This window comes from Homalodisca vitripennis, chromosome 1 (assembly GCF_021130785.1).
Source record: "Homalodisca vitripennis isolate AUS2020 chromosome 1, UT_GWSS_2.1, whole genome shotgun sequence".
NCBI classification, from domain to species: Eukaryota; Metazoa; Arthropoda; class Insecta; order Hemiptera; family Cicadellidae; genus Homalodisca; species Homalodisca vitripennis.
Genome location: NC_060207.1, coordinates 238,352,024 through 238,375,077, shown reverse-complemented (window position 1 = coordinate 238,375,077; position 23,054 = coordinate 238,352,024). Strand labels below are relative to the sequence as shown.

The 23,054-nt window shown below is 33.3% G+C and overlaps 2 protein-coding genes across 3 annotated transcripts in view; one reads left to right on the top strand and one right to left on the bottom strand.

The window, feature by feature from the left end:
* LOC124353203 (zinc finger C2HC domain-containing protein 1B-like) overlaps positions 1-16,763 on the top strand; it is a 30,213-nt gene extending 13,450 nt beyond the window's left edge. The window contains exons 3-8 of one of the 2 annotated variants that reach the window (XM_046803094.1): positions 239-426; positions 3,015-3,240; positions 5,963-6,040; positions 11,462-11,614; positions 13,412-13,723; positions 14,880-16,763. In XM_046803094.1, coding sequence (XP_046659050.1) covers positions 3,217-3,240; positions 5,963-6,040; positions 11,462-11,614; positions 13,412-13,723; positions 14,880-15,155 — 843 coding nt within the window. In that variant the 5' untranslated portion in view covers positions 239-426; positions 3,015-3,216 and the 3' untranslated portion in view covers positions 15,156-16,763. Of the gene's footprint in view, positions 1-238; positions 427-3,014; positions 3,241-5,962; positions 6,041-8,685; positions 8,799-11,461; positions 11,615-13,411; positions 13,724-14,879 lie in introns of those variants that run through there. The other variant, XM_046803096.1, reaches the window with a different exon arrangement.
* A 2,270-nt stretch (positions 16,764-19,033) lies between these two features.
* The window catches only part of LOC124353199 (thymidylate kinase), a 129,153-nt gene continuing 125,132 nt past the window's right edge, over positions 19,034-23,054 (bottom strand). The window contains exons 6-7 of the mRNA XM_046803089.1: positions 20,833-21,021; positions 19,034-19,332 (exon numbers count right to left, since the gene is read on the bottom strand). Coding sequence (XP_046659045.1) covers positions 19,225-19,332; positions 20,833-21,021 — 297 coding nt within the window. The 3' untranslated portion in view covers positions 19,034-19,224. The remainder of the gene's footprint in view (positions 19,333-20,832; positions 21,022-23,054) is intronic.

Sequence of the window (23,054 nt, the reverse complement as noted above, 5' to 3'; positions counted from 1 at the left end):
CATAAATTACGATCATCGCATGTTCAAGCTATAAATACTCCTCAATCATAGCAAACCTTGAAGATTAGATATTTTTGTCAGAAAAATCTTTGCTGAAAACTTGTTCTAACGTTTCCCAGCACCATCACTATTCTAGGCTTATTTGTCCATACTAGCAAGGATGAATCTGCTACCTTATGATTTAGACTGAAAGTTTGAAAGTTAGAAAGGATACTACACTGTGTAGTGGATGTTGCAGGTTCGGCAGCTGTTCCAGGAGAGACGAGGGGGTTGGGACCGCAGTCATCCATTAGAGCCCATCCCAGACAATCGCAGAGAAAGAGGGACTAGCCTTGACCGAGGTCTCAACACTGTCTGGAAGCAGCCTCTGAGACGTGCCAGAAGTCAGGCTCGCAAGGAACTTTACGATGACCTCCAGTCTTCCAGGTAGAGCTAATGCATTGACTGTGTGTGCTAATACATCACTCAGCTACTATTCCGATTTATGCAAGTCGTCACAGTTATGTGATGACGTTAATCTCTTCTAATAGTACTTCTGATAATAATATGGCTGCCAATTGAGGTATGGATTCCATAATCCATCTACTGACAGGTAATTCTCAGTCTAGCTTCCAACGGTCATTGCCATTGGAAGTTTTTGGGCAATAAAGACCAATATTCTAATGTTAGCTACTTGTGGGTCGTCGAAACAACATGGCCAGCCAACTCTGACGTATCTGGGAGCAAGGGATTTATACGTTCTTCAGTTCTTCAGCAAGAATGATAACTGAGGGCCATCTCTATCAATAACAATAACACCAACATGATTTAGAGCCCATAACTAACTAAAACGTAACTTAACAAGGCTTTTGGTTATCACCTGCAACTGCCTTTCATAACCTTCACTGCTGGTCTATACCTAGTGATATCAAAACATAGTACTAAGCCATAAGGTGCCTGCCGCAGTCAAGATGTTAATCTTTTAGTATTAATTAATAACCTCTCCTGAGGATCATAAAGTAGAGTGACAAATATACTATGGAGTGAAAAGTCCAAGTTGAAAGTTGCTTTCAAAATTTGATCATGCGCTCTAGGCATTTGGTACCCTCCTTAGCTCACCAGAAAACACACAATACTAGTTTCCATCATCTAAAACATGGAACTGCACCAATTCGAATTTATGTATAAAATATTGTTCTGTTAAAAAAATGTAACTTCTGCTAAATGGTCATTTGTTTCAATTGGACTTTCATCCATTGCCATACAATACAGTGTCAATAAAAAAGGGAACTGAGGCTGAAAAATTGTGTAGCCTAAATATTTGGTGTTTATAATAAACTAAAAAAATTTGAATAATTCTTTTTGACAGTGTCAATAAAATAACGTTAACGACAGTTGAAAATTGTAAAGAATGTAAATAATGATAAATAGTAGTTTATTTATCTCAGCTGACAAGTTGAAATTCATAATGAAATACCTCCAGTCATTCCTTCAAAATCAATATAGGCTACTTTGATTAGTGCTTCTTTCAGTGTACATACTTCAAAAAGAAGAAATTAATCATGGCCGTTCACCATATGTAAGTTTACTGGCCTATGGGTAAACCACTTACAAAAAGACACTGGGCAATTTTAGTTAACGCAGGGAGGGATAAATAGTTTAAATACCCTTCCGCCGCTGTATTACCACCCTCTACCAGTATCCCCACCACACAGTACATGTTTCACAGTGCTTTTCCACGTCTTCAACGCCTGGCAAACAACCCCCCCAGACATCTGGACTTCTTTAATATGAGCTGTGATGCCTTCAAGAGAGAGTTGAGACTAGCCTGTCATGACTTACATATCGTCTGATAACTTTTCCCCCATTATTCTTGTTGTGTTGTTAACTGTTGTTGTTGCTCTGTTATTGTTTCTGCTTGTCTTTTGTTACACATTTATAATTACGACTGTGCCTCTTGGTTATATATTTACATTTATTGCTTGCATTTGTCGTTTTTTATAGTTTTTTTTTCTCTGTTGGTGCCTATATATATTTTTACTCTTGTTATTCATTTATAGTATCTTCCCCATTGTTGTTTCTTTATATAGTTTATTTGCACTGTTATTATTTATCTCTTTATTTATTCATATGTCACGTTTTAGACAGTAATGTGCATGCATTTAAGTTAAATATTTTTTTTTTTATTTTTTCAGTTTTTTATTTACCACTATCAGTCATTAATGTTAATATTTTTTTACTCTTGTTATTCATTTAAAGTTTATCTTTCATTGTTATTAATAATTTTATAGTTTATTTGCACTGTTATTGTTTATCTGTTTGTTTCTCCAAATGGTATCATATCTTTTACAGTAGTGTATTTAAGTTAATACTATCACTAATTTATTATACACTATCACTCATTTTTAATAATTTATACTTTCTTATTACATTAATTATACGTTAATTATACCTAGATCTGATTTAGAGTCCAGTTGCATGTTTGGTTTGGCCCTTTTCTTTAAGTATGATTTAATCATCTATCATAAGTTAATAAATATAAATTGGTTTTTGACCGTTGAAAGAAAATAAATAAACTGCTCGGCACTCGCCCGCTTGCTCTATCCCCTGACCAGGCCACTGCCACTTAACGGCTAACCTCACACCAAAACGCAAGCTCCCTGGGTAACGTATGTGGCTAAATTAGTCTGTTTAATTAATATTTTACGCTTTTATAGGTCTACACACGAAAATAAAATATACTTATGGAATAAGTAGCTGCAGTGTAAACAAAATGGCGCGAGCGAAACACGACCCACACACAGCTGATAAAACAGAGACGATTATATGCTTGTCCCACTCCCCACCACTCCTGCGCGTGGCTGCTTAGATATTTGCTTCTGCGCAGGCTTCTTTGAGAGTGGTTTATTTATAGCTGAGGATCAATTTAACATATACATCATGATTTAGGATCTCCTCAATCATTCTATACATATTTAATCTCATATAATATACTCACCTTTTACTTCTCTCTTGAAGCAATGTTATTTTTGCAGAAATGACACTGCACCCCTGGATCAACTAGTGTTTAAGTACAACACTCCCTCTTTTGGGGACGAGAACGACTACCTGTCCAGAGTAAATGACCTGGAATCCTCCAGGATATTCCGGAAGCTGCCAAACATAGGAGGTGCTACCCTCTCGGACTCCACGGATCGTTTTAAAACGTATATCGCCACCAAGCAGCCCCCTGTCACCATGGCGCCCGCCAAGGAGCAAAAGGTGTTTGTTACAAAATATCAACTACTCCATCATGTCCACTATCAAAATATTATTTTGAATTCTTGATTTAGACCAATTGTAAACAATTTAAAGAGACAAAAGTTTAAAAGCTCTATTAGTACTTTGTTGAAAGACAAAGCCTTTTATTCAATTGACGAGTATTTGTCCTGTGACACTAGTGAAATAAAATTATTAGTCTACTGTTTATATATTTGTTGTTTCTTTTAAAATGTATTTATTATTTCTCATTGGACAAAGTCTTTTGATGAGCATTGTCCTGTGTTAATAACTTTTTGAGGCTGTTAAAAATTTATTGAGTTGTTATTTGTTTTATTCTCTATTATTACTTCTTATATATTTTATTTGTTGTTTATGTTGTTATGTTATTATAGTTGTTGTACATTAGTTTTAACCATTTATTTATTTTACTATAGGCTTATTGAACAGTTTTGTATATACAAAATTAAGGAATTTGGTATTGGCTAGTTATACTAATATTATGAATTTTCTGACGATGCATTTATGTATGTTTAAAGACAAATAAAGAATCTTGAATCTTATTAATATTAAGGATAGGAAATCACTGAATCCGTTTGCGTTGATTAAATAACTCTCAATCCTAGATGGTATAACTTTAAACTTTTAAATTAGCTTTGGGAAAGAAGGGACTGATGAAAATAGTATATACATACATACTATAATATAGGGTGTCCCGTAAATCTCTGGACAAAGGTATACCACGTTATTGCTAAGGTCAAGAAAAAAATATATTTCACCATGTTTATGGACCTCTGATGCTTAGTTTCCCATCTGTCTGTCTGTAGCCTATATGTTTTTTAAAAAAAAATTAATATCTAAAAAAATAGTAAGTTTAATTTTACCAAATTTGGTTCAAATGTTTATGATAATAAGGATAATTACCGAAAAGATTATCATGAAATTATCTTTAGTATTTTCAAAATGGCGGCCATTAAAACTTTTTAACTCTGAATATCTTAAAAATAATTTCATAATTTTTTCCAGTGACTGGCCTTTAATAAAAAACACATACAGACAGACAGATGAGAAACCATCGGAGCATCGGAGACCCATGTTCATATGGTGAAATATGTTTGTCTTGACACAAGTAATGACATGGTATACCTTTGTCCAGAGTTACAGGACACCCTGTATAAATGTTGATTGAAAAAAGCTAAATTTTCTCCACCTTTTGTCGTTTGAGAATCTGAAATCCAACTAATGGAAAACATATATATACATATATGGATAAAGATTACTCTATAAACCCATTAGAGAACCCATTCACAGATAAAGTGAAAGACATGGAAACTCAAATTTTCAAATGGGGGATATAACGTTGTATACCATATTTTAAAAGAAATGAGAAAAACTATATAAAAAAAACAATGATCTTCATTGTAATCATTATAGGAATCTATTACTATTATTTACATTTTGGCATGTTTCAAATAAAAGTGGATATAAAAGAGTAAATAAAAGACTGTGTTAAAAATGTGTTATAATGATATTTCCTAAAAACACATTATTTCTTCTTCTTTTCTCCCATTCTCTTCTTAAAGTTATCAAAACCTATCTATTAATCTCCAATTAATACCTATTTTTATTTGTTTGTTTATTTATCAATAAACTGGACACATAAAATGCAAATGAGTGTTTAATTGTTTAATCTTTAAACAGTATTTATCAAATATAAATCAAATTATTGAAGATAGGTCTGTTCAAAATAAACAGCCAAATTTATGTCAAATAACTAACTAGTTATGAAATTTGTTTCAGTGGAAATGCAGTAACCTAATTTAACTTTTCAAATATAATTAAAGTTAGTGTTAATGAAATGGAAGGTGCAACCTTTTTAACAGTTTGGAAAAGTTGTAATAATTTTCTGAAAATTACTTGGGTCAATAGATAACTGGGCAAAATTGTTAAGTTTTGGGTCATTGCAATAAATTCATTAGGTTTTATAGTCATTTTTATACACAGCCAATGAAAAAATTGTGGGAGGTCAAGACAATTGATATTTGTCCATTGTAAAGCAAGGAAGTAAAGCGAGTGCAGTTAACAGCTTATTCCTCAATTTGTTCCTTGAAAGGTTTATGATCCATTTCAATGTTTGAGAACAATCTTTCAGCAGTACATGTCAGTAATACTGAAATATTTGAATAATAATAATTGTTTGCTAAAAAGTAATTTAAAAATTAAAAATTTGGGGGGTGTCTGGACCCCTTTGCTGGTCTTGTACACAGCAATGTCCACCAAGAGACTGATATGGGTCATAAATTCAAAGCTCAGGCTCTCTAGCTTTAAAATATTTCAGTAGTAATACTGAAATCCTACCAAAAAAGCTACCTTATTAGAAATTGTTTTCTAACTTCAGGACTGACTTTCTATTAAACTTATACAAGTAAGGAATCAAAAGGATTTCCAGAGATATGAACATCTCCCAACCACCATCACTTACTACAGCAATATCTAACTTTAGAAAGGGTTGTCTATAAAGCATAAATATTCTGTGGGAAAAGGTGTGTGAAGCAATGAATCAAAGTTAGTAAGACATCTATTTGGGAATTCACTCTTGTCAAATCAGAAGTTCTGAGCAATTAACACAATTTAATTGCTAATTATAATTGGACAATTAATTACTAATTTAGTATTGCTATAATTCTCATTGTGCTGACCTCTCATTCCACAATTACTGTTCCAGGTTCAAAGCAGGATACCAGAAGTCAGTTCCATAACAAAGGCCATGTCCAGAATGTCTCCCCCTTCAAAGAAACCTGAGGTAAATTTTCATTTTTTTGTCAAAAATGTGAAATTTTACAGTTCAAACTTTTTCAGCTATATTTGCAAGTCTGCAGAAAACAAATATTATGATGAAACCTTGTGCATATTGGGTAGCTTGTAGCTGCGTGTGTGACATAAATTATAAAAAACTGTACAGTCACACATAAATAACTAAAAAAGCCTTTTATTTCAAGTGTAAAACTACTTTCCAGAACAACCCATATGTCATCTTACACTATTTACATCACAGACAAAATATACATAAAAGTTCAAAACTATAGCCTAAACAAAAACTTATCAACCAATTCAACAAACAAATAATTACTGTACAGTCAAATGTTAAAAAAAAATTGAAATAGGCTTAAACAGTAACACACTAATAAAACAATTGTATTATGAAAACAAAAAAAAAAGCTCCCAAACATTAAAGAAGTATATTGAAATTTATATTTCATTACTCAACCCACTAGGCTTACATATAAAAGTGTCATAAAACAATAAATACAATCAGAATTTAAAAACAAAGAAAATACAAGTAAGAATACATTGCAAGAAACGCTTAAAAATTTCATAACATAATTGTTTACTAATTATTCATTCAAGAAATCTTATACGCTGCCTTAGAAAATAAGAAACTTCTAATTAGTTTACAAAAAATGTGTATATTGTTACATGTGTATCTGATTTTCAAAGGAATTTTATTGAATATATAAGGTGCTAAGTAATTATAAGACCCTTTAAAAGCAGTACTTATTGGTTCAGGTACATTGACGTTTTCGACATTTCTTAGTTTCGATTTATATTCATTACTGTAATTGCAGCTCTGACTTCTTAAGAAAAAACTTTAAATACCTTGTAAACGTACAAGTGTGAGTGGAAGAATCTTATAGCAATCGAAAAGAGGAAAAGATGGTTCATACCTAGGCTTTTTGGCTATAAGTCGCAAATACCTCTTCTGAGTTGTGACAAGTTTTCAAATTTGAATAATACGTTCCCCCCAACATATAATACCGTATTCCAACCTAATATGCACTAATGAAAAATATAAAGTACTCAATACATTACTGTCACACAAATTTCTTAAAAAAAGAACTGAGGGCCAAAGTAGAAGTTTCTCTTCCTAAACGCATTCTTGACTTTAGGAAAGTGAAGCAGGACCCATGGTGGGTATTGCGTTGAGACCTCCTCCCGGAAACGGAGTCTCTCGCTCAGGTACCGCGCCTCACCTTGTGGATCATTCCGCATGTCAGGATCTTGCATACATTTCCAATTGTGGGCAAACAGCATTTCAGAAGGGAGACACATGATCGAAGTGTCTCACATTGAAAATGAATCGAACTGCACACTTTAGCAGCTTTTGAATTCCATCCATACCTCCCCTAAAGATACCGTACAGTTTCCATAGGTAGGATAGCAGTAAAAAAATACAGATAAAACAAGTGAACGCATGAGCTGGAGCTTAGCACATTCTGCCAGCAGGCTTCTAAATCTGCACAAACCCTTCAGGCTACCAAGGGCATGCTGGATAGCATGAGTAACAGGATCAAAGAAGGTGAGCTTACCATCCAGCACAACTCAAAATTTTTGACTGATCCAGAAACAGACAGGCTCTCCCCACTGAGCCTAACTCCCACCCCTCTCTGACTAAAGGCCTGTACCAGATTGTGTAGGGCAAGATGAAGGACAGAGCACTTACCTGTATTGAGTTTCAAGCTTAATACAATAACATACAATTGTTAACAGACTATGTGTTGATATTCACTAGATCGGAATTTATTTTATCAATAGCCTCATCATTGGAGGCAGGCTCATTTGACAAGTGCAATTGACAAGCCTCATCAATGGAGCAGGCTCATTTGACAAGTGCAATTGACAAGCCTCATCGATGGACCCAGGCTCATATGACAAGTGCAATTGACAAGCCTCATCAATGGATCAGGCTCATATGACAAGTCCAACTGACAAGCCTCTTCAATGGAGCCAGGCTCATATTACAAGTCCAACTGACAAGCCTTTTCAATGGAGCCAGGCTCATATGACAAGAGTAACTGACAATCATCTGCGTACAGGTGAGCTGTACAGCTTTGAACACAATTGGGGAAGTCAGACGTGTATAAATTGAACGGTATAGGTCCAAGTCAACTTCCCTGAGGCACACCTCGCCGTTTTACAAGTGAAGTTGATGTCTGGCTTCCCATCTTTGTAACTTGAGTTCTGTCTCCAAGGTATGATTTTACCCACTTGATTGAACTGTCACCAAAGCCATAAAACTGAATCTTAGCACATAACAGTTCATGGTTGAGGGTATAAAATGCTTTAGAGTAGTTCAGCATCACCAGTGAACTACACCTTTATCTTTCACATAAATTAAGTCACTGAACAGATTTACTAGGGCAGTATAAGTACTATGATTTTTTCTAAATCCGTATAATGTTTGTGGCGGTAGTGATGCACTAGTTTATGTCTGCACTGTCCTACATCATTTCACTGGCGAAGATCTACATACAATTACCACTATAGAGAGATGTCAAATAAATTATAACAAAGGCATTCTCATACCTAAAAATATTATTTACAAAACCCTTACACTTTATGATTTATACTGATTATCATCCTGTACTGAAATTGTTGCTATAGATACATTCTGAATCAAAATCAAGTTTCAAGTTATCAAGTCCTGTATTTATTAATTACAAGAAAATTACCAGTTTCCAAGATTATTTTGGGGTGAATGAAGAATGACAACTAAATACCATGTAAAGTATCATTTCTAGTTTTTCATTTGTACTATATTGTTTGTTTTTTTAATAACATACTTTTACGTTTCAAAAATCAAGTTTTAAGTTGTCTAACTTTGCTAATTAGAGAGAGGTTTATTTAATCACAAAAGAAATTACCAGTTTTCCATATTATTTTGAAGGGAATGCAGAATGAAAACTAAATACCATGTATAGTATAGTTTTTTTGTTTTAATTACTTCAGTAATGTTTTGAAATAAATTACTAATCAATAACAATGTTTTATAACTCCCAGTATCTCTGTTTGCTTGTAAAAATAATAATTTAATCAATGGTTGAAATATTACAAAAACCGTTAAAAACGAGATACAATGATTTATTTATCTTAACGAGATACAATATTTTATGTACAAAGATCTATAGTACAATTTTTGTATCTATAGTTTTTATTTCCTTTATCCATGTCATACTGCCGTGTCAAATGTCATATTGCTAAAGTAACATCCTGAATTCCTGACTATATACACAAAAACTGCTGAAGCCATCATAAAGTACATTTTTTTTAATACTGTACTTAATAATTATAAATAAGTAGTTGTAGATATTTTTTTTTAGAGAAGGTAAATAAAAGAAATCAACTTAATATATATTTTCCTTACATATCTATCCCAAAAGGAAAAGATTTCAAAATCAATAAAAACATTAAATACTTAATTTTAAACTCAAATATTTAGGGCATGGCTATTTCAAATAAACAATATAAAAAATTGTAATTTTGTATCAGGACACTAAGTGACAAGTGTAGACAAATCTTTAATTGACAATGAATTCAATAAAATCCAAGTTGTGAACCATTAACCTAACAGATTACAGCTAATTTAATTTCTTAAAAATCATAAAACATTTAATAAACACTATTTACCATAAATCGCTATTTAGTAAATTTTCATAATTCTTCAACAAAGTTTTAATCTACAAGGACTTTTAAAAACTTTTCTTTTAACTCAAATAGTGAAATAAGTGCAAATGGAAAATGGGAGATTCTATTAGGAAACATCAAGGAATGAATGTTTATCTAAAGAGATATGTAACTTTTACATTTAAAGCATAAATCAGATGCGGCTGTGAAACCACAAAAGTAATAATTACTTTTTACTTCATTTCCTCTCAGGTATAAATTATTAAGACCCTTCGGTACTTGTTAATAAACAAAGTTTATAAAATCATTCCTTTTCCTAGGTTCTCTCGTTTCATACCAAATCACAGAAGTTCAAAGTTTGTCAAGCTGATGAAATTTAATTATAACTGGTTGTTTAATCAAAGTTACTCTTTCTGACTCCGAGCTGCAACTTAATTAAGCGGAATTTTAATTAATTTAGATGGCGCTGAACACAATTACGACATATAATTAAATCCAAAATAAACACGATTATTCAAAACACAATTTCATTGTTTGACTTTATGATTACACTCCTAACAATTCAGATTATTGTCATCTGTGGCATTTCAATCTGGCATTCATAGTAGAAAATAACAATATTCATTTTAAGATATCCCAGTTTTGTTCAGATAAGGAGCTTTCCTCTGTTGTTTGTTTTGAAATTCTCTATTCAACGAGTAAATATAATAATTTCATTAAGTTTTGACCGAAATACTTTCATATTATGATATTGTTGTCATAACTTATAACGAATTTGTATAATTAATTTATAATCATCATATAAATATGACCTACACATCTGTAGCTCAGTGATATACAGGCCTATATCATTCTACTTTTTATAGCAACATTTAAATAAAACTTCTGCATTACTCAATTTTAATGTGACAACCAAGATCAAACAAGATAAGAGTACATATCTGCAACACAAATATATATATATATATCAGAAATATATAGTCAGAAATGTGTTAGGCACATAAATATTCCACAAATACAATTTATATGAAACATGATGTTTTGTATTGTTTAGATAAACCAACCGGAAATACAAAACATTTTAGTTTTTAAGTGAGCTATTGACAATAGTTATGAAAGTCATACCTTACTATTGGAATTTTTTAGGTTTTATGAGTTTGAAATGTCCAACATTTGAACTATTTGAAAAAATTGGAAATGTGCTGAAAAGTGACCACTGTAACATATTTTTAGAAAGAGTACTTCTTTGGTAAAAATTTTGATTTGCTAAAAATTTAACGAATTAACAGAAACAAAAATTTTGAAATTATATAAATGTGACATTTTTGATCACCCGGTATACGAGACCTTTATAATGAATTACAGCTAAAAGTACCTTTACATTCAAAAATTTTTCAAAAATGGACCTTGCTCCCCCTCCTCCCAAAGTGCCATTTTGTGTGTTAAAAATTATTTTCCCGAACTCTTTGGGGCCGAAATATGGCGGTTTATGTTAAAACAAAGAAGGTAGGTTTCAGTTCAGCCCCTACACATCACGAACAGTCAGACCTGTCCGCGATTTATAAAGTAAGAAGTGTCTTGCATGTACATTAAATAATAGTTATAGGTATGTTTTGTGTTCTTTTTGCAGCTGTTTTTCATGTTTATTCACATTTTGTCTTATAACCAAAACCTATGCATTTTCACAATAACAGTAAATAATAATTATTATTAAGAATGTAAATGGTTTATTACGATTATTGATGTACGGTATTGTTTGCAGGTGAGGCCTGTGGTAGCGACACCGAACACAAAGTTGAGGAGTAGTATTACTCCACCAACCACAACAGTAAAACAGCGCAACTCCACTATACCCACACCCACACCAACCGCAGGCGTACGAGCACCTCCTAAATCAACAGAGTCAAACACTTCTGTGAGTACATGATTGACTAGGAGTTTGGGAGTAAGGGAACTTTCTCATTGTTTATCAGTCTTGAAAACATTTCTAGGCAAAAACATCAAACAGACAAGCAATGAAGTGCTCAACTGCGCTTCAAATGAAGTGATCAATTGCGCTTCAAATGAAGTGATCAATTGCGCTTCAAATGAAGTGCTCAACTGTGCTTCAAATGAAGTGCTCAACTGCGCTTCAAATGAAGTGATAAATTGTGCTTCAAATGAAGTGCTCAACTGTGCTTCAAATGAAGTGATAAATTGTGCTTCAAATGAAGTGCTCAATTGCGCTTCAAATGAAGTGCTCAATTACGCTTCAAATGAAGTGCTCAACCGCGCTTCAAATGAAGAGTGTTCAATTGCTCTCAAATGAAGTGCTTAACTGCGCAAACAACTTACCTTTAAAAATGAACAACTTATTACAGCCACCATGACAACGGCCATCAACCTTTTCTTCTTAACCCAATAGACCCTTGCTTCCAATATACTCACCAAGGTTCTTGGGATATTTCAAGTTTCTCAATAACGTTCAAGATATAACAGCAAAATAAATTCATGAATAGCAATTTTAAGGATTTTAACGTACCATTATAAGTTGTCAAATTGTCCATAAAAGTGGAGCAAATTATGTATTTTATGTACTAAAATATAAGTATCTTAAATCAGACACTGCGCTACTTTGTAACCAAGTGCTAATACCTGTACTGTGTTATTCTTGAAATATTATGGCACTCTGAACACTATGATTACTACAGTATTCGCTGCAAATAGAGAAATATTATTTTAATTACTTATTTGGCCAAGAGATTGCAGCACTTTCCAGCCACAACTAGATAAGAATGGAATTTTATAACTGTGCAATATATTGGGCCACATGTATTGGCCTGACGAGCTGGATGGTAAAATAGCGAGGGCCACAAAGTGTGGCCCACCGACCTGAGGGATGGGACGTGGTCATAAATCAGTGATCTGATGCAGAGAACAGCCATGGTCACCAATGTGGCTAGGAGAACTGAGATCAATCATATAAAGTTATTGCAGATCCGAAAGGGTTAATATTGATATTAATAATGTAAAAAGTAGATAAATGTGGAATTTCATATTAATTGTGAATTTTTTAAATATTATAATGGTACTTGCATAAAAAAATACTGTTGCACGTTGTTTTTATAGTTGTGATTTTATTTGTAGTTTTGAAGATGTTCAGTGTTTTTTTTTATGGAACATAATGGACATTCAAATTAGACATTATCATGTACAAAAATAATTTTGTTGATGTAACGCCTACACCTGCTTACTGTCATAATTGCTGAATTTTATTAGATTAGACTTTTGCTTTTGATAAAAAGTAAACTTGGATGGTTTGAGATCAGTGGAGAATATTTAAGTAACGGATTTTAAATAAATAAAAGCACAATACTAGCCGAAAAGGAAATCTAACCAAACCTTGCAACAGACTGATAAGTATTATCAAAATTAAAAGAGGTTTATCACATAAGCACAATCCGTAAAACAGTTACCATTCAAAATATTCAACATACTGTAGTTATATTTAACAGACTGAATGAAAAGGTTTATTTTATAGTCGTTGAATACTTGACTTGTTATTTAGGTCAACTCAAAATATTTAAAGTTCACATAATATTATTTCTGAATGCTTACGTGTTTGACAAATAAGTTTTCTTGATTTTTTATTCTACCTGGTAACTTCAAGGCAGGTGCATACTTTTGGAATGATTTAAAAGCGTAAATTTCTCATGATCGAAATTTGTGGCAGGAACTCAAGATGAACAGGGGTGCAGTGCCTAAGCCAGGGCCTCGGGCACCCAGCGCAGGTGTCAGGTCTGGGGCAGCATCAGGTGGGGTGAGATCAGGCGTCAGAGAGCCTCCGGCCGGAGCCCGGTCAGACCTCGTGGCTTGCAAAACCTGTGACCGTAGTTTTGCACCCGACCGCATCCAAGCGCACACCGAAATCTGCGCCAAGACCAGCCGCAAGAAAAGGAAACCTTTTGATCCGTCCAAACAAAGAATTAAAGGAACAGAGCTGGAGCAATATTCAGTTCGAAAACGGCCATCCCAGCCACCCCCGGTGAGTGTAAAAACATGTTACACATATAAAGTGGATGTTGAAGCATGCATTATATTGCTGGAAGAGTATAATAGAAGTGTACATTAGTTTTCCAACAGATGTTTCAACCAATCCACTACATTTTTTTATAATCAAAACAAAATTGCACTTTGATAGGTTGACTGACTTACTAGGGATTGTTTCTTACAGGTGCTTTAGTTAGTACAAAAATTTACTAATGCTTGCTATTTTCCCAAATATGACTGTTAAGTTCCACGTATCTTCATCCAGCATTAACCTCAATATTTCAAATGAATTATAAATATCCAACAATGATAAATAATATTGTTCAGAAGTTTTTCGGTTCATACCATGTCAAATCACAAAACAAATACTAATAAAATCCAAAGATATTTTTTGTGAAGTGCCATGTCCAGTCAATAAACGTTAAATAAAATCTGTTGACGAGAGATTCTCCATAATTAAGAAGAAATTCTAAAAAATGTAATACACATAATGTAGCTATGGTGGGAAGGGTTGAATCAAATCGAATTTTGAGTTTGGCTCCAATTCATCTTTCACTAGAGCAACATCTGATATCCGACACTGTCACTGAATTTACTCTTGAAATCAAGAGTCCATGTCGTCTGAAGAGATCCAAATCAAAGTATGTTGTGCACCTGATGAGACAATAAGAACATCTCTTCATCTAGATTACTCTGGATGGCTGCAGGGTGAAACAGACTTTTTTGTAGTCTTGATGTCTATGATGCAAAACATTGTACCTAATTTTTGGAACTTCTTTGTCGCCGAATTTTCCTTTTTATATCTCTTCAGACATAGATGCCAGACTAAAGGAGTCAAGTCTGTGAGTCAGATTTCAGACACTGCAATAAGCAAAAGGTGAAATGGAGCGAAATTCAAGATTTTTGTATTACTGGAAATGTTTTGACATGGTACGAGCTAGAAATCTTAGATGATAGTCAAGACATCGACCATGTGAACTTAAAAACTAATCTTAGTTAATATCACAATATAATTTTTAAGATTTGGAATACAGCAGAAAAGATTATAAAATTGTTGACATTATGTTTCAACTCTTTCTACCCAAAAAAGATTTTATGCAACCAGTGTACACAAACTATCAATATCTAATTAAAAACCCATTTTTATTCAGAGTCTGGCGAAGTCCAACTGGCGCAAAAAACACGAGGAGTTCATCTCGAACATCCGGGCCGCCAAGCAGGCACAAGCACACGTCGCCAAGGGGGGGAAACTTTCCGACCTCCCCCCTCCACCCCCCATGGACACTTCGGACCTCATTCCTTGCCCACATTGCAAACGCAAGTTCAATGAGGCGGCTGCAGAACGGCACATACCCAAGTGTGCCAACATGCTTCACAACAAACCCAAACCTGGGCCTCCTGCCAAAGGCAGGGTCTCGAGAAAATAGAGGCTCTGACAACTGCGTAGTTGCGTACTGTGATTATCCAATACACTAATTTCTGTTAGATTAAAGTGGATTACGTACTTCGTTCTGTTCTTGAATACATAGTTTTGTAACTATTACATGTATGTTGTCTATTTAGGACAATATTTTTGTATCAGTTATGTAAAAATCCAGGTTAGGTCACTTATTGTATGAACAATACTTATAAAAGTAACATTTAATGATTCTGGGAATGAATTGTGGCATTAATGGAAAGAATTATAGAAATGTACGTTAAATGGCATTAGGCAGAATCAGAATAAGTCTTTATTGTTACATAAAAGTTTATACATAGTATTGCTATAGAAACCGGTAACATTGTCAGAATTTAATGTAATAATATACAAAAAAAGGGTTATAACAAACTTGATTTAATATAATATATTACATATTATAATAAATATAAATAAATAATATAATATAGCATATTATGCTAAAATACAATTTTAAAATTCAGGATCCATCAAATATTCATTAATACTATAATCGTATTTTCCATCAAAAATATTGTTTAGATTACTTTTAAATGTTTTTAAATTAATTAAAAATGTTTATATTTTAAAGGCTTCAAGGATCTCAAGCAAATATCAACAAAAGAACAGAAGGGATAGTTAAATTTGATCTATTATAAAAAGTTATTTTTGAAATCCTTTCATGAAAGATTAGTTCAAAAGTTTAAACCCCATTATTAATATTAGTAGTTATTTTAGAATTTTTTAAATTATTTTAAGATTGAATAATAAAATAATATTTTTTGTTCTAAATATTGATTTAGTTGACTTCTTATACAGCTTTGCATTTAATTTATAAAACAAAGTGACCATGGAATCAACTTTATTACCACAATTACTAAGCAACATTTTACAACTAAAAGTTTAATGTCCTCCGATTTAATCATTTTATGTTACATCAAATTTTTACAAAGCAAGTGCCAATTAAAGTTTAGTACTGAAATCTATTTTGAATGACTTCGTATTTCTACTTAGTTTACAAGAAATAACTAGTAATTGTATGACCTTTTTTATCTAACTGGTGAAAAAAATGGAATTGTTTATAATCAATATGTAAACACCTTATTGTTTGCCCAGCATCGTTCTCTATGTGATAATGATTTATGCTTTAATATATTTAATCACCCAAATGCAAATAACTTGGTCAATTTATGTAGCTTTAGGTATATTAAATACTTTTATAAGTTATAGACTGTATTGTGTAGCTATTGTTAGTAGTAGGTCAATAATTAATTATTAAAAATAAATTGTCCTTATTGTGCTTACATTACATTGTTCCCTATTTTACTTACTGTTATTTATTGTAGAAAAATTAAATTTTTCAAATAGTGAGTTAATATAAGTAATTTTTAAGTTTAAAAAACATTTAAATGGTTGGAAACTAATAATAAATTGATATTTATGCTTAGCTAAGTAAAAAACCAATTGTGAATATTAATTTGTCTAAGAATAATATTGCTTGTTTGTGCGTAAAAATTGTATATACAATTGTAAAAAGGCTATGCAGTATTTTGACTATTGAAGATTTAACCCCAGTTGAATTATATTATTAATGAAAACATACTCTTTCCATTATTGACCCGAGTGGGTCCAATCCTCATCACTCCGTGTGTATGTGCAGTTGGCTACGTTACAAAGATAACTTACACATTTACTTTCCCACCATCCTTCAAGACCCTAAGCCGCAAGCTTTACAGTATTACTTCAGCTGGGCAAGTGTGTTACATTTATAATGCTGTTTTTTAGTTAGTCTTTACAGCTCATATTCTATAATCCAACAGATAGTGTAATCAGCCATCCTACTAACAGCACCCAACATATCTTCAAAATAAATCGGGTAACAACTTTCTACAATAGTCTCTCTCGTGTTATTGTGGCAGTCAACATTTTGGTGAAAGATTTTTTTTTTTTTTGCTGAGTTTATGAACACTCTGGAAACATGTTTCGGTTGACCTGTTTTCCATTTGGCTTTTGTCTTCTTCCGACTCATCAATAAAACAAACCCTTCTGGTCCATGCAGGCGTCAATCTGTGATGAGGACAATTGTCCGCCGTAGACAGACTGGAAAGGTATAAAGCTTTTTAGGACTTTTCATGAGATTTCTTGCAGTGTTTATTTCATTGTCAGGGGGCCTATGCCACTTCAGCCATCACTACAACCTAATTATATCCTTGATCCTCGCTGAGAAATTGTTTTGACTTTATCGGAGATATTTGGCAATTTACTGATTGTAATGAACTAGTCTGGTTGGGCAGATTTTGCCTGGTTAGGTGGGAACAAAGTGGCAGATGTCTACTATCTTCCCCTGTTACATTTGTGTTAGTTTGTAGATTTGGTTGTACAATTTTTGAGGTTGCAGCAATTTTCGCCACTTGGAGGAGACAGGTTTGATTAAGTGCTGGAAAAATTATTGGCTGATCATTTTGGCCAGAAATATAGCTGCTTTTGCCTGTCTTATGGGTAACCATGATGGCAACAAGGCAACAAATTGTTTGGCTACAGTTACTTAGAACTTTTGAACTTGGCACTTTTGTAATGTATTGCATTTTAAGCTTGACCACCATGTTATTTCTTGAAGAAATTAACAATAAAGAATTCTTTGATTGATTGATAGAAATAACATTTGCAATTGTACTTACTTGTATTGCATCAACGTTATCGCACACTGATAATGATAATAAATTCTTTATTGCATTTGTTACAATTTTACAATTGTGTTGCAAGCGTCATATTCTTCCTCGCCATTCATACACATTGAAGCTCACTCAAACATACATACATCTCTCAACAATCATGCAAACAATCACACTCTCAACACCAGAATATCGGGTAGGGGGGTTACTACTTGTCCCAGCGGTATTGAAAAAAACTCCTCAATCGTGTAAAAGGCACTAGACACCAAAAGATCTAGAAATGAAACCCTCCTGTGGCTCCAAAGTATTATTCATGCCTAGTTTAGTTTGAATCAATCAGAAATTACTGGAGCTATCATCTTAACAAACCCCCATTATATTGCATACAGCCTTACATACATAAATTTATTGTACAATTAAGTTGGTTGTGAATTTTGGAGGCCATAGTTAGCAGATTTATCTGAAATCTGTCCACTCAGTGGTTACTTCAGTGGCGTAGCAAAGGGGGGGGCAGCGGGGGTGGACTACAGCGGGTGTCACCTTTTTTGGGGTGACACCCACCCAGTCTCTCAATTTTAAGAACAATGTACAAACAAACAAAATAATAAATCACAAAAATTTCTTTTTCGGGGATTCCTCCACTAGCACTAGCTCAGTATCGTATAATTCAAGGATTCCCGCAAAAGAGCCTGATGCTGTCGTGGGGGATTCTCCGTCAAATACTCGCGATCTTTGACGTTTCAGTTGCAACATTTCTCATTTGTTTCGTGAAGTGTATTATGTTTGGTTGGTGTGAATTGTTAAACATGTATTATTCTGTAGTGATAGATAATAAAAAGAAAAAATATATTATATCCATGACCTTTATCATGTAAAATTTATTGCTTTTTACTTTCGATGGGGTGATACCACCAACTTCCGCACCGGGTAGCTATGCCACTGGGTTATTTGCCTGTTTTTCAGATTCAGGGAGGCCAGGATGTTAGTGGACAATATTCTTTAGTCATCATGGTGACGTACATTTCATGTTATCAGTTATTGGAAGGCATTTAGAGACCATAAGCAAACCAAAGAATATGGGACACTTTTTAGCCAGTCAACATTCACAATGAAGATCATGAGATCTTAAATGACATAGAAACATTAGACAGGTAGACTATTTAAAGGAAAAATGTTTAAAGAAGTATATTACACAGAAGATAGGTAAAATGTTTATTACTCTTAATTTAATTTTTCTCATTTTAAAATTATTACTTATGTTATTTTACATTACTTGAGTTGTATTGAAACAACTTGGTCAATATAGGATTAAAACTTTTTACACCTGTCATAAATCTTACAATAAAGTACAATTACAATATTAATTTATATTAAATGGAATTATTTGAATCACCACAATTTCTTTAATGGTGATGTTTGACTTGTCTCCACGGCTTCTTTAACATGTAATAAAAGTTCTTCTTGTAATTCTTCTATAGACTTGTCTGCATCTATTTCCTGCCAACATAACTTATTTTATTAATCAAACCATTATACAGCCTATCCGTAACTCTCTGGATAAAGGTACTACCCTTATTGCTCAAGGACAAACATATTTCACCATATGAACATGGGTCTCTGGTGCTTAGTTTCCCATCTGTCTGTCTGTATGGGTTTTTTTATAAAAAAATTAATATCTTAAAAACTAATAAATTCAATGTAATAAACAATTTGTATTACAGTTTTGCTTATATTTGTTTTTTAAGTAAAAAAACAATGTCAACAAGTCCATCGGTAGTAAAATCAGGATCATTATCTGTGTCATCTTGGAATAAATCATCACTTTCACTGTCACTTGAAAATCTGAGTAACTCTTCTAGCACTTGATTGTATTCAATACTGTCACGATTTTTTTTACACTGTATTTACTCACAAAACAATCGTAAACTAAAACAATGGCAAGCAAAAAAATAACAATGCAGATGACGAATTAGCAGAACGACAACCAATGGAAGACACGGAGCGATGACGAGTTCGTAAACAAACCACTTTTACCGGATTTTCGAGATGACTCCCAACAACATTTCTTAGATCATAATCCATAGAGTAAGAAATAAAAACATGGACATGGTGAATGACTATCAATGCACCATCAAAAGACATTGTCAGCAGTTTATAGAATTCCATGCACGACGTCAATGACGTCGGCAGTGAAAACGTTAAGAATTCAAAGTTTAAATGTTTTAATGGCCACCATCAATCTTGAAAATTCTAAAGATAATTTCATTATATATTTTTCAGTAACTGGCCTTGTTATAATAAACATTTTAGCCAAATTTGGTACAATTTAAGTTATTAGTTTTTAGGATATTAATTTTTTTATAAAAAACACATACAGACAGACAGATGGGAAACCAAGCATAGGAGACCCATGTTCATATGGTGATATACCTGTATGTTTGTTTTGACCTGAGCAATAACGTGATATACCTTTGTCCAGAGAGTTACAGAATAAAAATCTATATTTTAGAACTTATTTAATACATTGGTATAAATATCAACCAGATATCTTTCCAATAAATAATACTCTTATCAAAAAAACCTTGAAGAGCACCTGAGATCCGATTCACACACTTCCAGAGTTAAAGAATTTTATTAACTTTCTGCTTTACGGAATCTGCAGAGAAACAAAATCACCTACTCTCAGACTAGACCCTTTAATTGTGACAATGAAACAGCCCTTACACTGTGATTATATTAGCTGAGAGTATTATCATCTATTCCATATTATAATGTTTACATTTACATTAGTGAAAACGTTAAATCTTTACAGAATTTATGTTTGATTGAACTTTATCCTATCCATACTTTTCTTCTTGTAAATGCCATTCAGTTTTACTAAGAAGATTAAGCAGTATTTAGTGTATACAGACCTGGTAGAAACATAAAGAAAACAAGAGGATATTCAAAAAGAGAAGATCAGAGAGTAACAGGTACAAGTTGAGTGTAATGACAAACCTTCCATGTAGAATCCTTTAATTCCCTGAAAACTTTGACCACCTCCTGCTGGATCTCGTTCTTCTCGTACCTCTCCTCACCAAACCCTCCGCGGGAGTTCATAGCCTCCGTAGACAGTGTCAGCAACAACACGAGGTCTGGCTTGGGCAATCCTGCGTCCGACCACTTGCACCAATCCAAGTTCATCCCCTGTAAACCGATCAGAAGTTCTCACCGATATGTATACACGTACATTCATTTCCAAACACAACAAAAATTTTAAAATAATAAAACGTGTAATTTTTTTTAACAGGCCATCTCTTTTTAAACTTAAAGAGTCTGTCTGACTGTTCTACTTCAAAGACATTATTTATTTAATTACATTAAAGAGTTACAAACACAATAATGAGTACATTCAACAAGAACAAGATGTCCCGGTTTACATGCTTTAAGGAACAGATCTCATGTGACATAAATATTACCTTAACCCTCCCCATCTGTTAGACGACTAGTGACTAGTCGCTAAAAATGTTTCTCCAATATTGAACCACTAGTCGATTTTCAGCCATATATTCAATCAAACTTTTGCTATCGAAAATAAAACTTAAGTAGGATAAATATTGTAGCAATCCAACTGCACATAAATGTTCCTTGTTTTGCACTGAAAAATAAAATATACAATAGTGTATACTTTACTTAAATAATAAACATTCTACATAGGTTTGAATAAAGGTGTGCAAAACTAACAAAATAGTGCCTGCCGATATAGGAATTTCAACTACCAGGTCCAGGGTTAAATTCTATAATCTTTTACTGTTGGGTGCAGGATCATATAATTATAAATTTAATACATTTAAAAAATTGTTTTGACCCATTGCAGACTAAAAACAGCATGTGTGTGCAACAGCATAGCTGGCTGGATGCCTAAATGCTCAAATGCTGTGTCCTCTGTGTTGTGTTTAAAAAATAATCATTGCATTCCTTGATATTTCCACTACAATGCTTTTGGATGCGCTCATCTAGTTTTGATGTGTTATTTTAAATTCACAGTAATACAACAAATCTCTGATAAAACAAGCTCAGATGTTCTATCTATTACATTAGTTTTGTTTGTAAATGGCATTTGGTTGGTTGTTTTGTTCACTTCTGAGCTTCAATAACTTAGTCATTAACTCCTACACTGCATTAAACATAGCCTATCAATACTGTCACGAAAACGATTTAGTAGTCAACACTGAAAAACCAAACAATTAGCTTTTGGAAGGAGACAAGAAGAAGTTCCAGGACTGCCTGACGTATCAATGGAAAGTGAGACAAAATTCCTCAGAATGATTATTGACAGCAATTTATCATGGAACAATCACATTGACATACTCTCCAAAAAGGTGAATTCATGCCTAAATGTTTTTAAAAAAATAAAGCATACCAATGATGAAGCAACTACAAAAATTGTCTATTGTTCGTTATTCAAGTCACACTTGGGATACGACCTTGCAGCCTAGGGAGGCACAACTGCAAGAAACTTAAATAGAATACTGCTACTACAGTAAAGAGCAGTCAGGATCATGTCTGGCCTTGGCCCAAGGGAAAGCTGCAGAGATGCCTTCCCTTACCAGGGAATCATAACGATTATCTGCCTATACATCAGAGAAGTCATAGTCCATGTTGACAAAGAGCAATTGGAACGAGGCCAGACTTCCATACCTAAAACACACGCCATGCTTCAAATTTTCACCTACCATTACATCACACTGCACTACTTGAAAGGAAACCTTCCTACATGGGCAGAAAAATCTTCAACCATCTTCCTGAAGATACAAAAATGCTACAAGGACAGAGACTGAAGACAGCACTGACCAAATGGCTCTCTAGACGTCCATTCTACACCATGGATGAGTTTCTGAACTGGAAAAGAGAAGAGCAATGCTCTCAATAAAAACTAACCTTGTAATATTTGACACCACTGCATTTCTTGATGATTTGTAAATAAAGAATTTGTCTATTGTCTATTGTCAATAGACAATAGGCAATAGACAAAAATTCTTTATTAACATGCTCATTGAGAACAGTATTAGCGTCATAGTAAACACTACAAGTGTTTTTTTTACAAAATATAAAGTTTTGTAATGCTATAAAAGGTTACATTGTAAAATTTAAATGTCAAATACTCTTTGAAAGAATTCTTCTATGCAGTAGAAGGGGCGGTCAGCAAGCCATTTGTGTAGTGCTGGTTTGAGTTCATT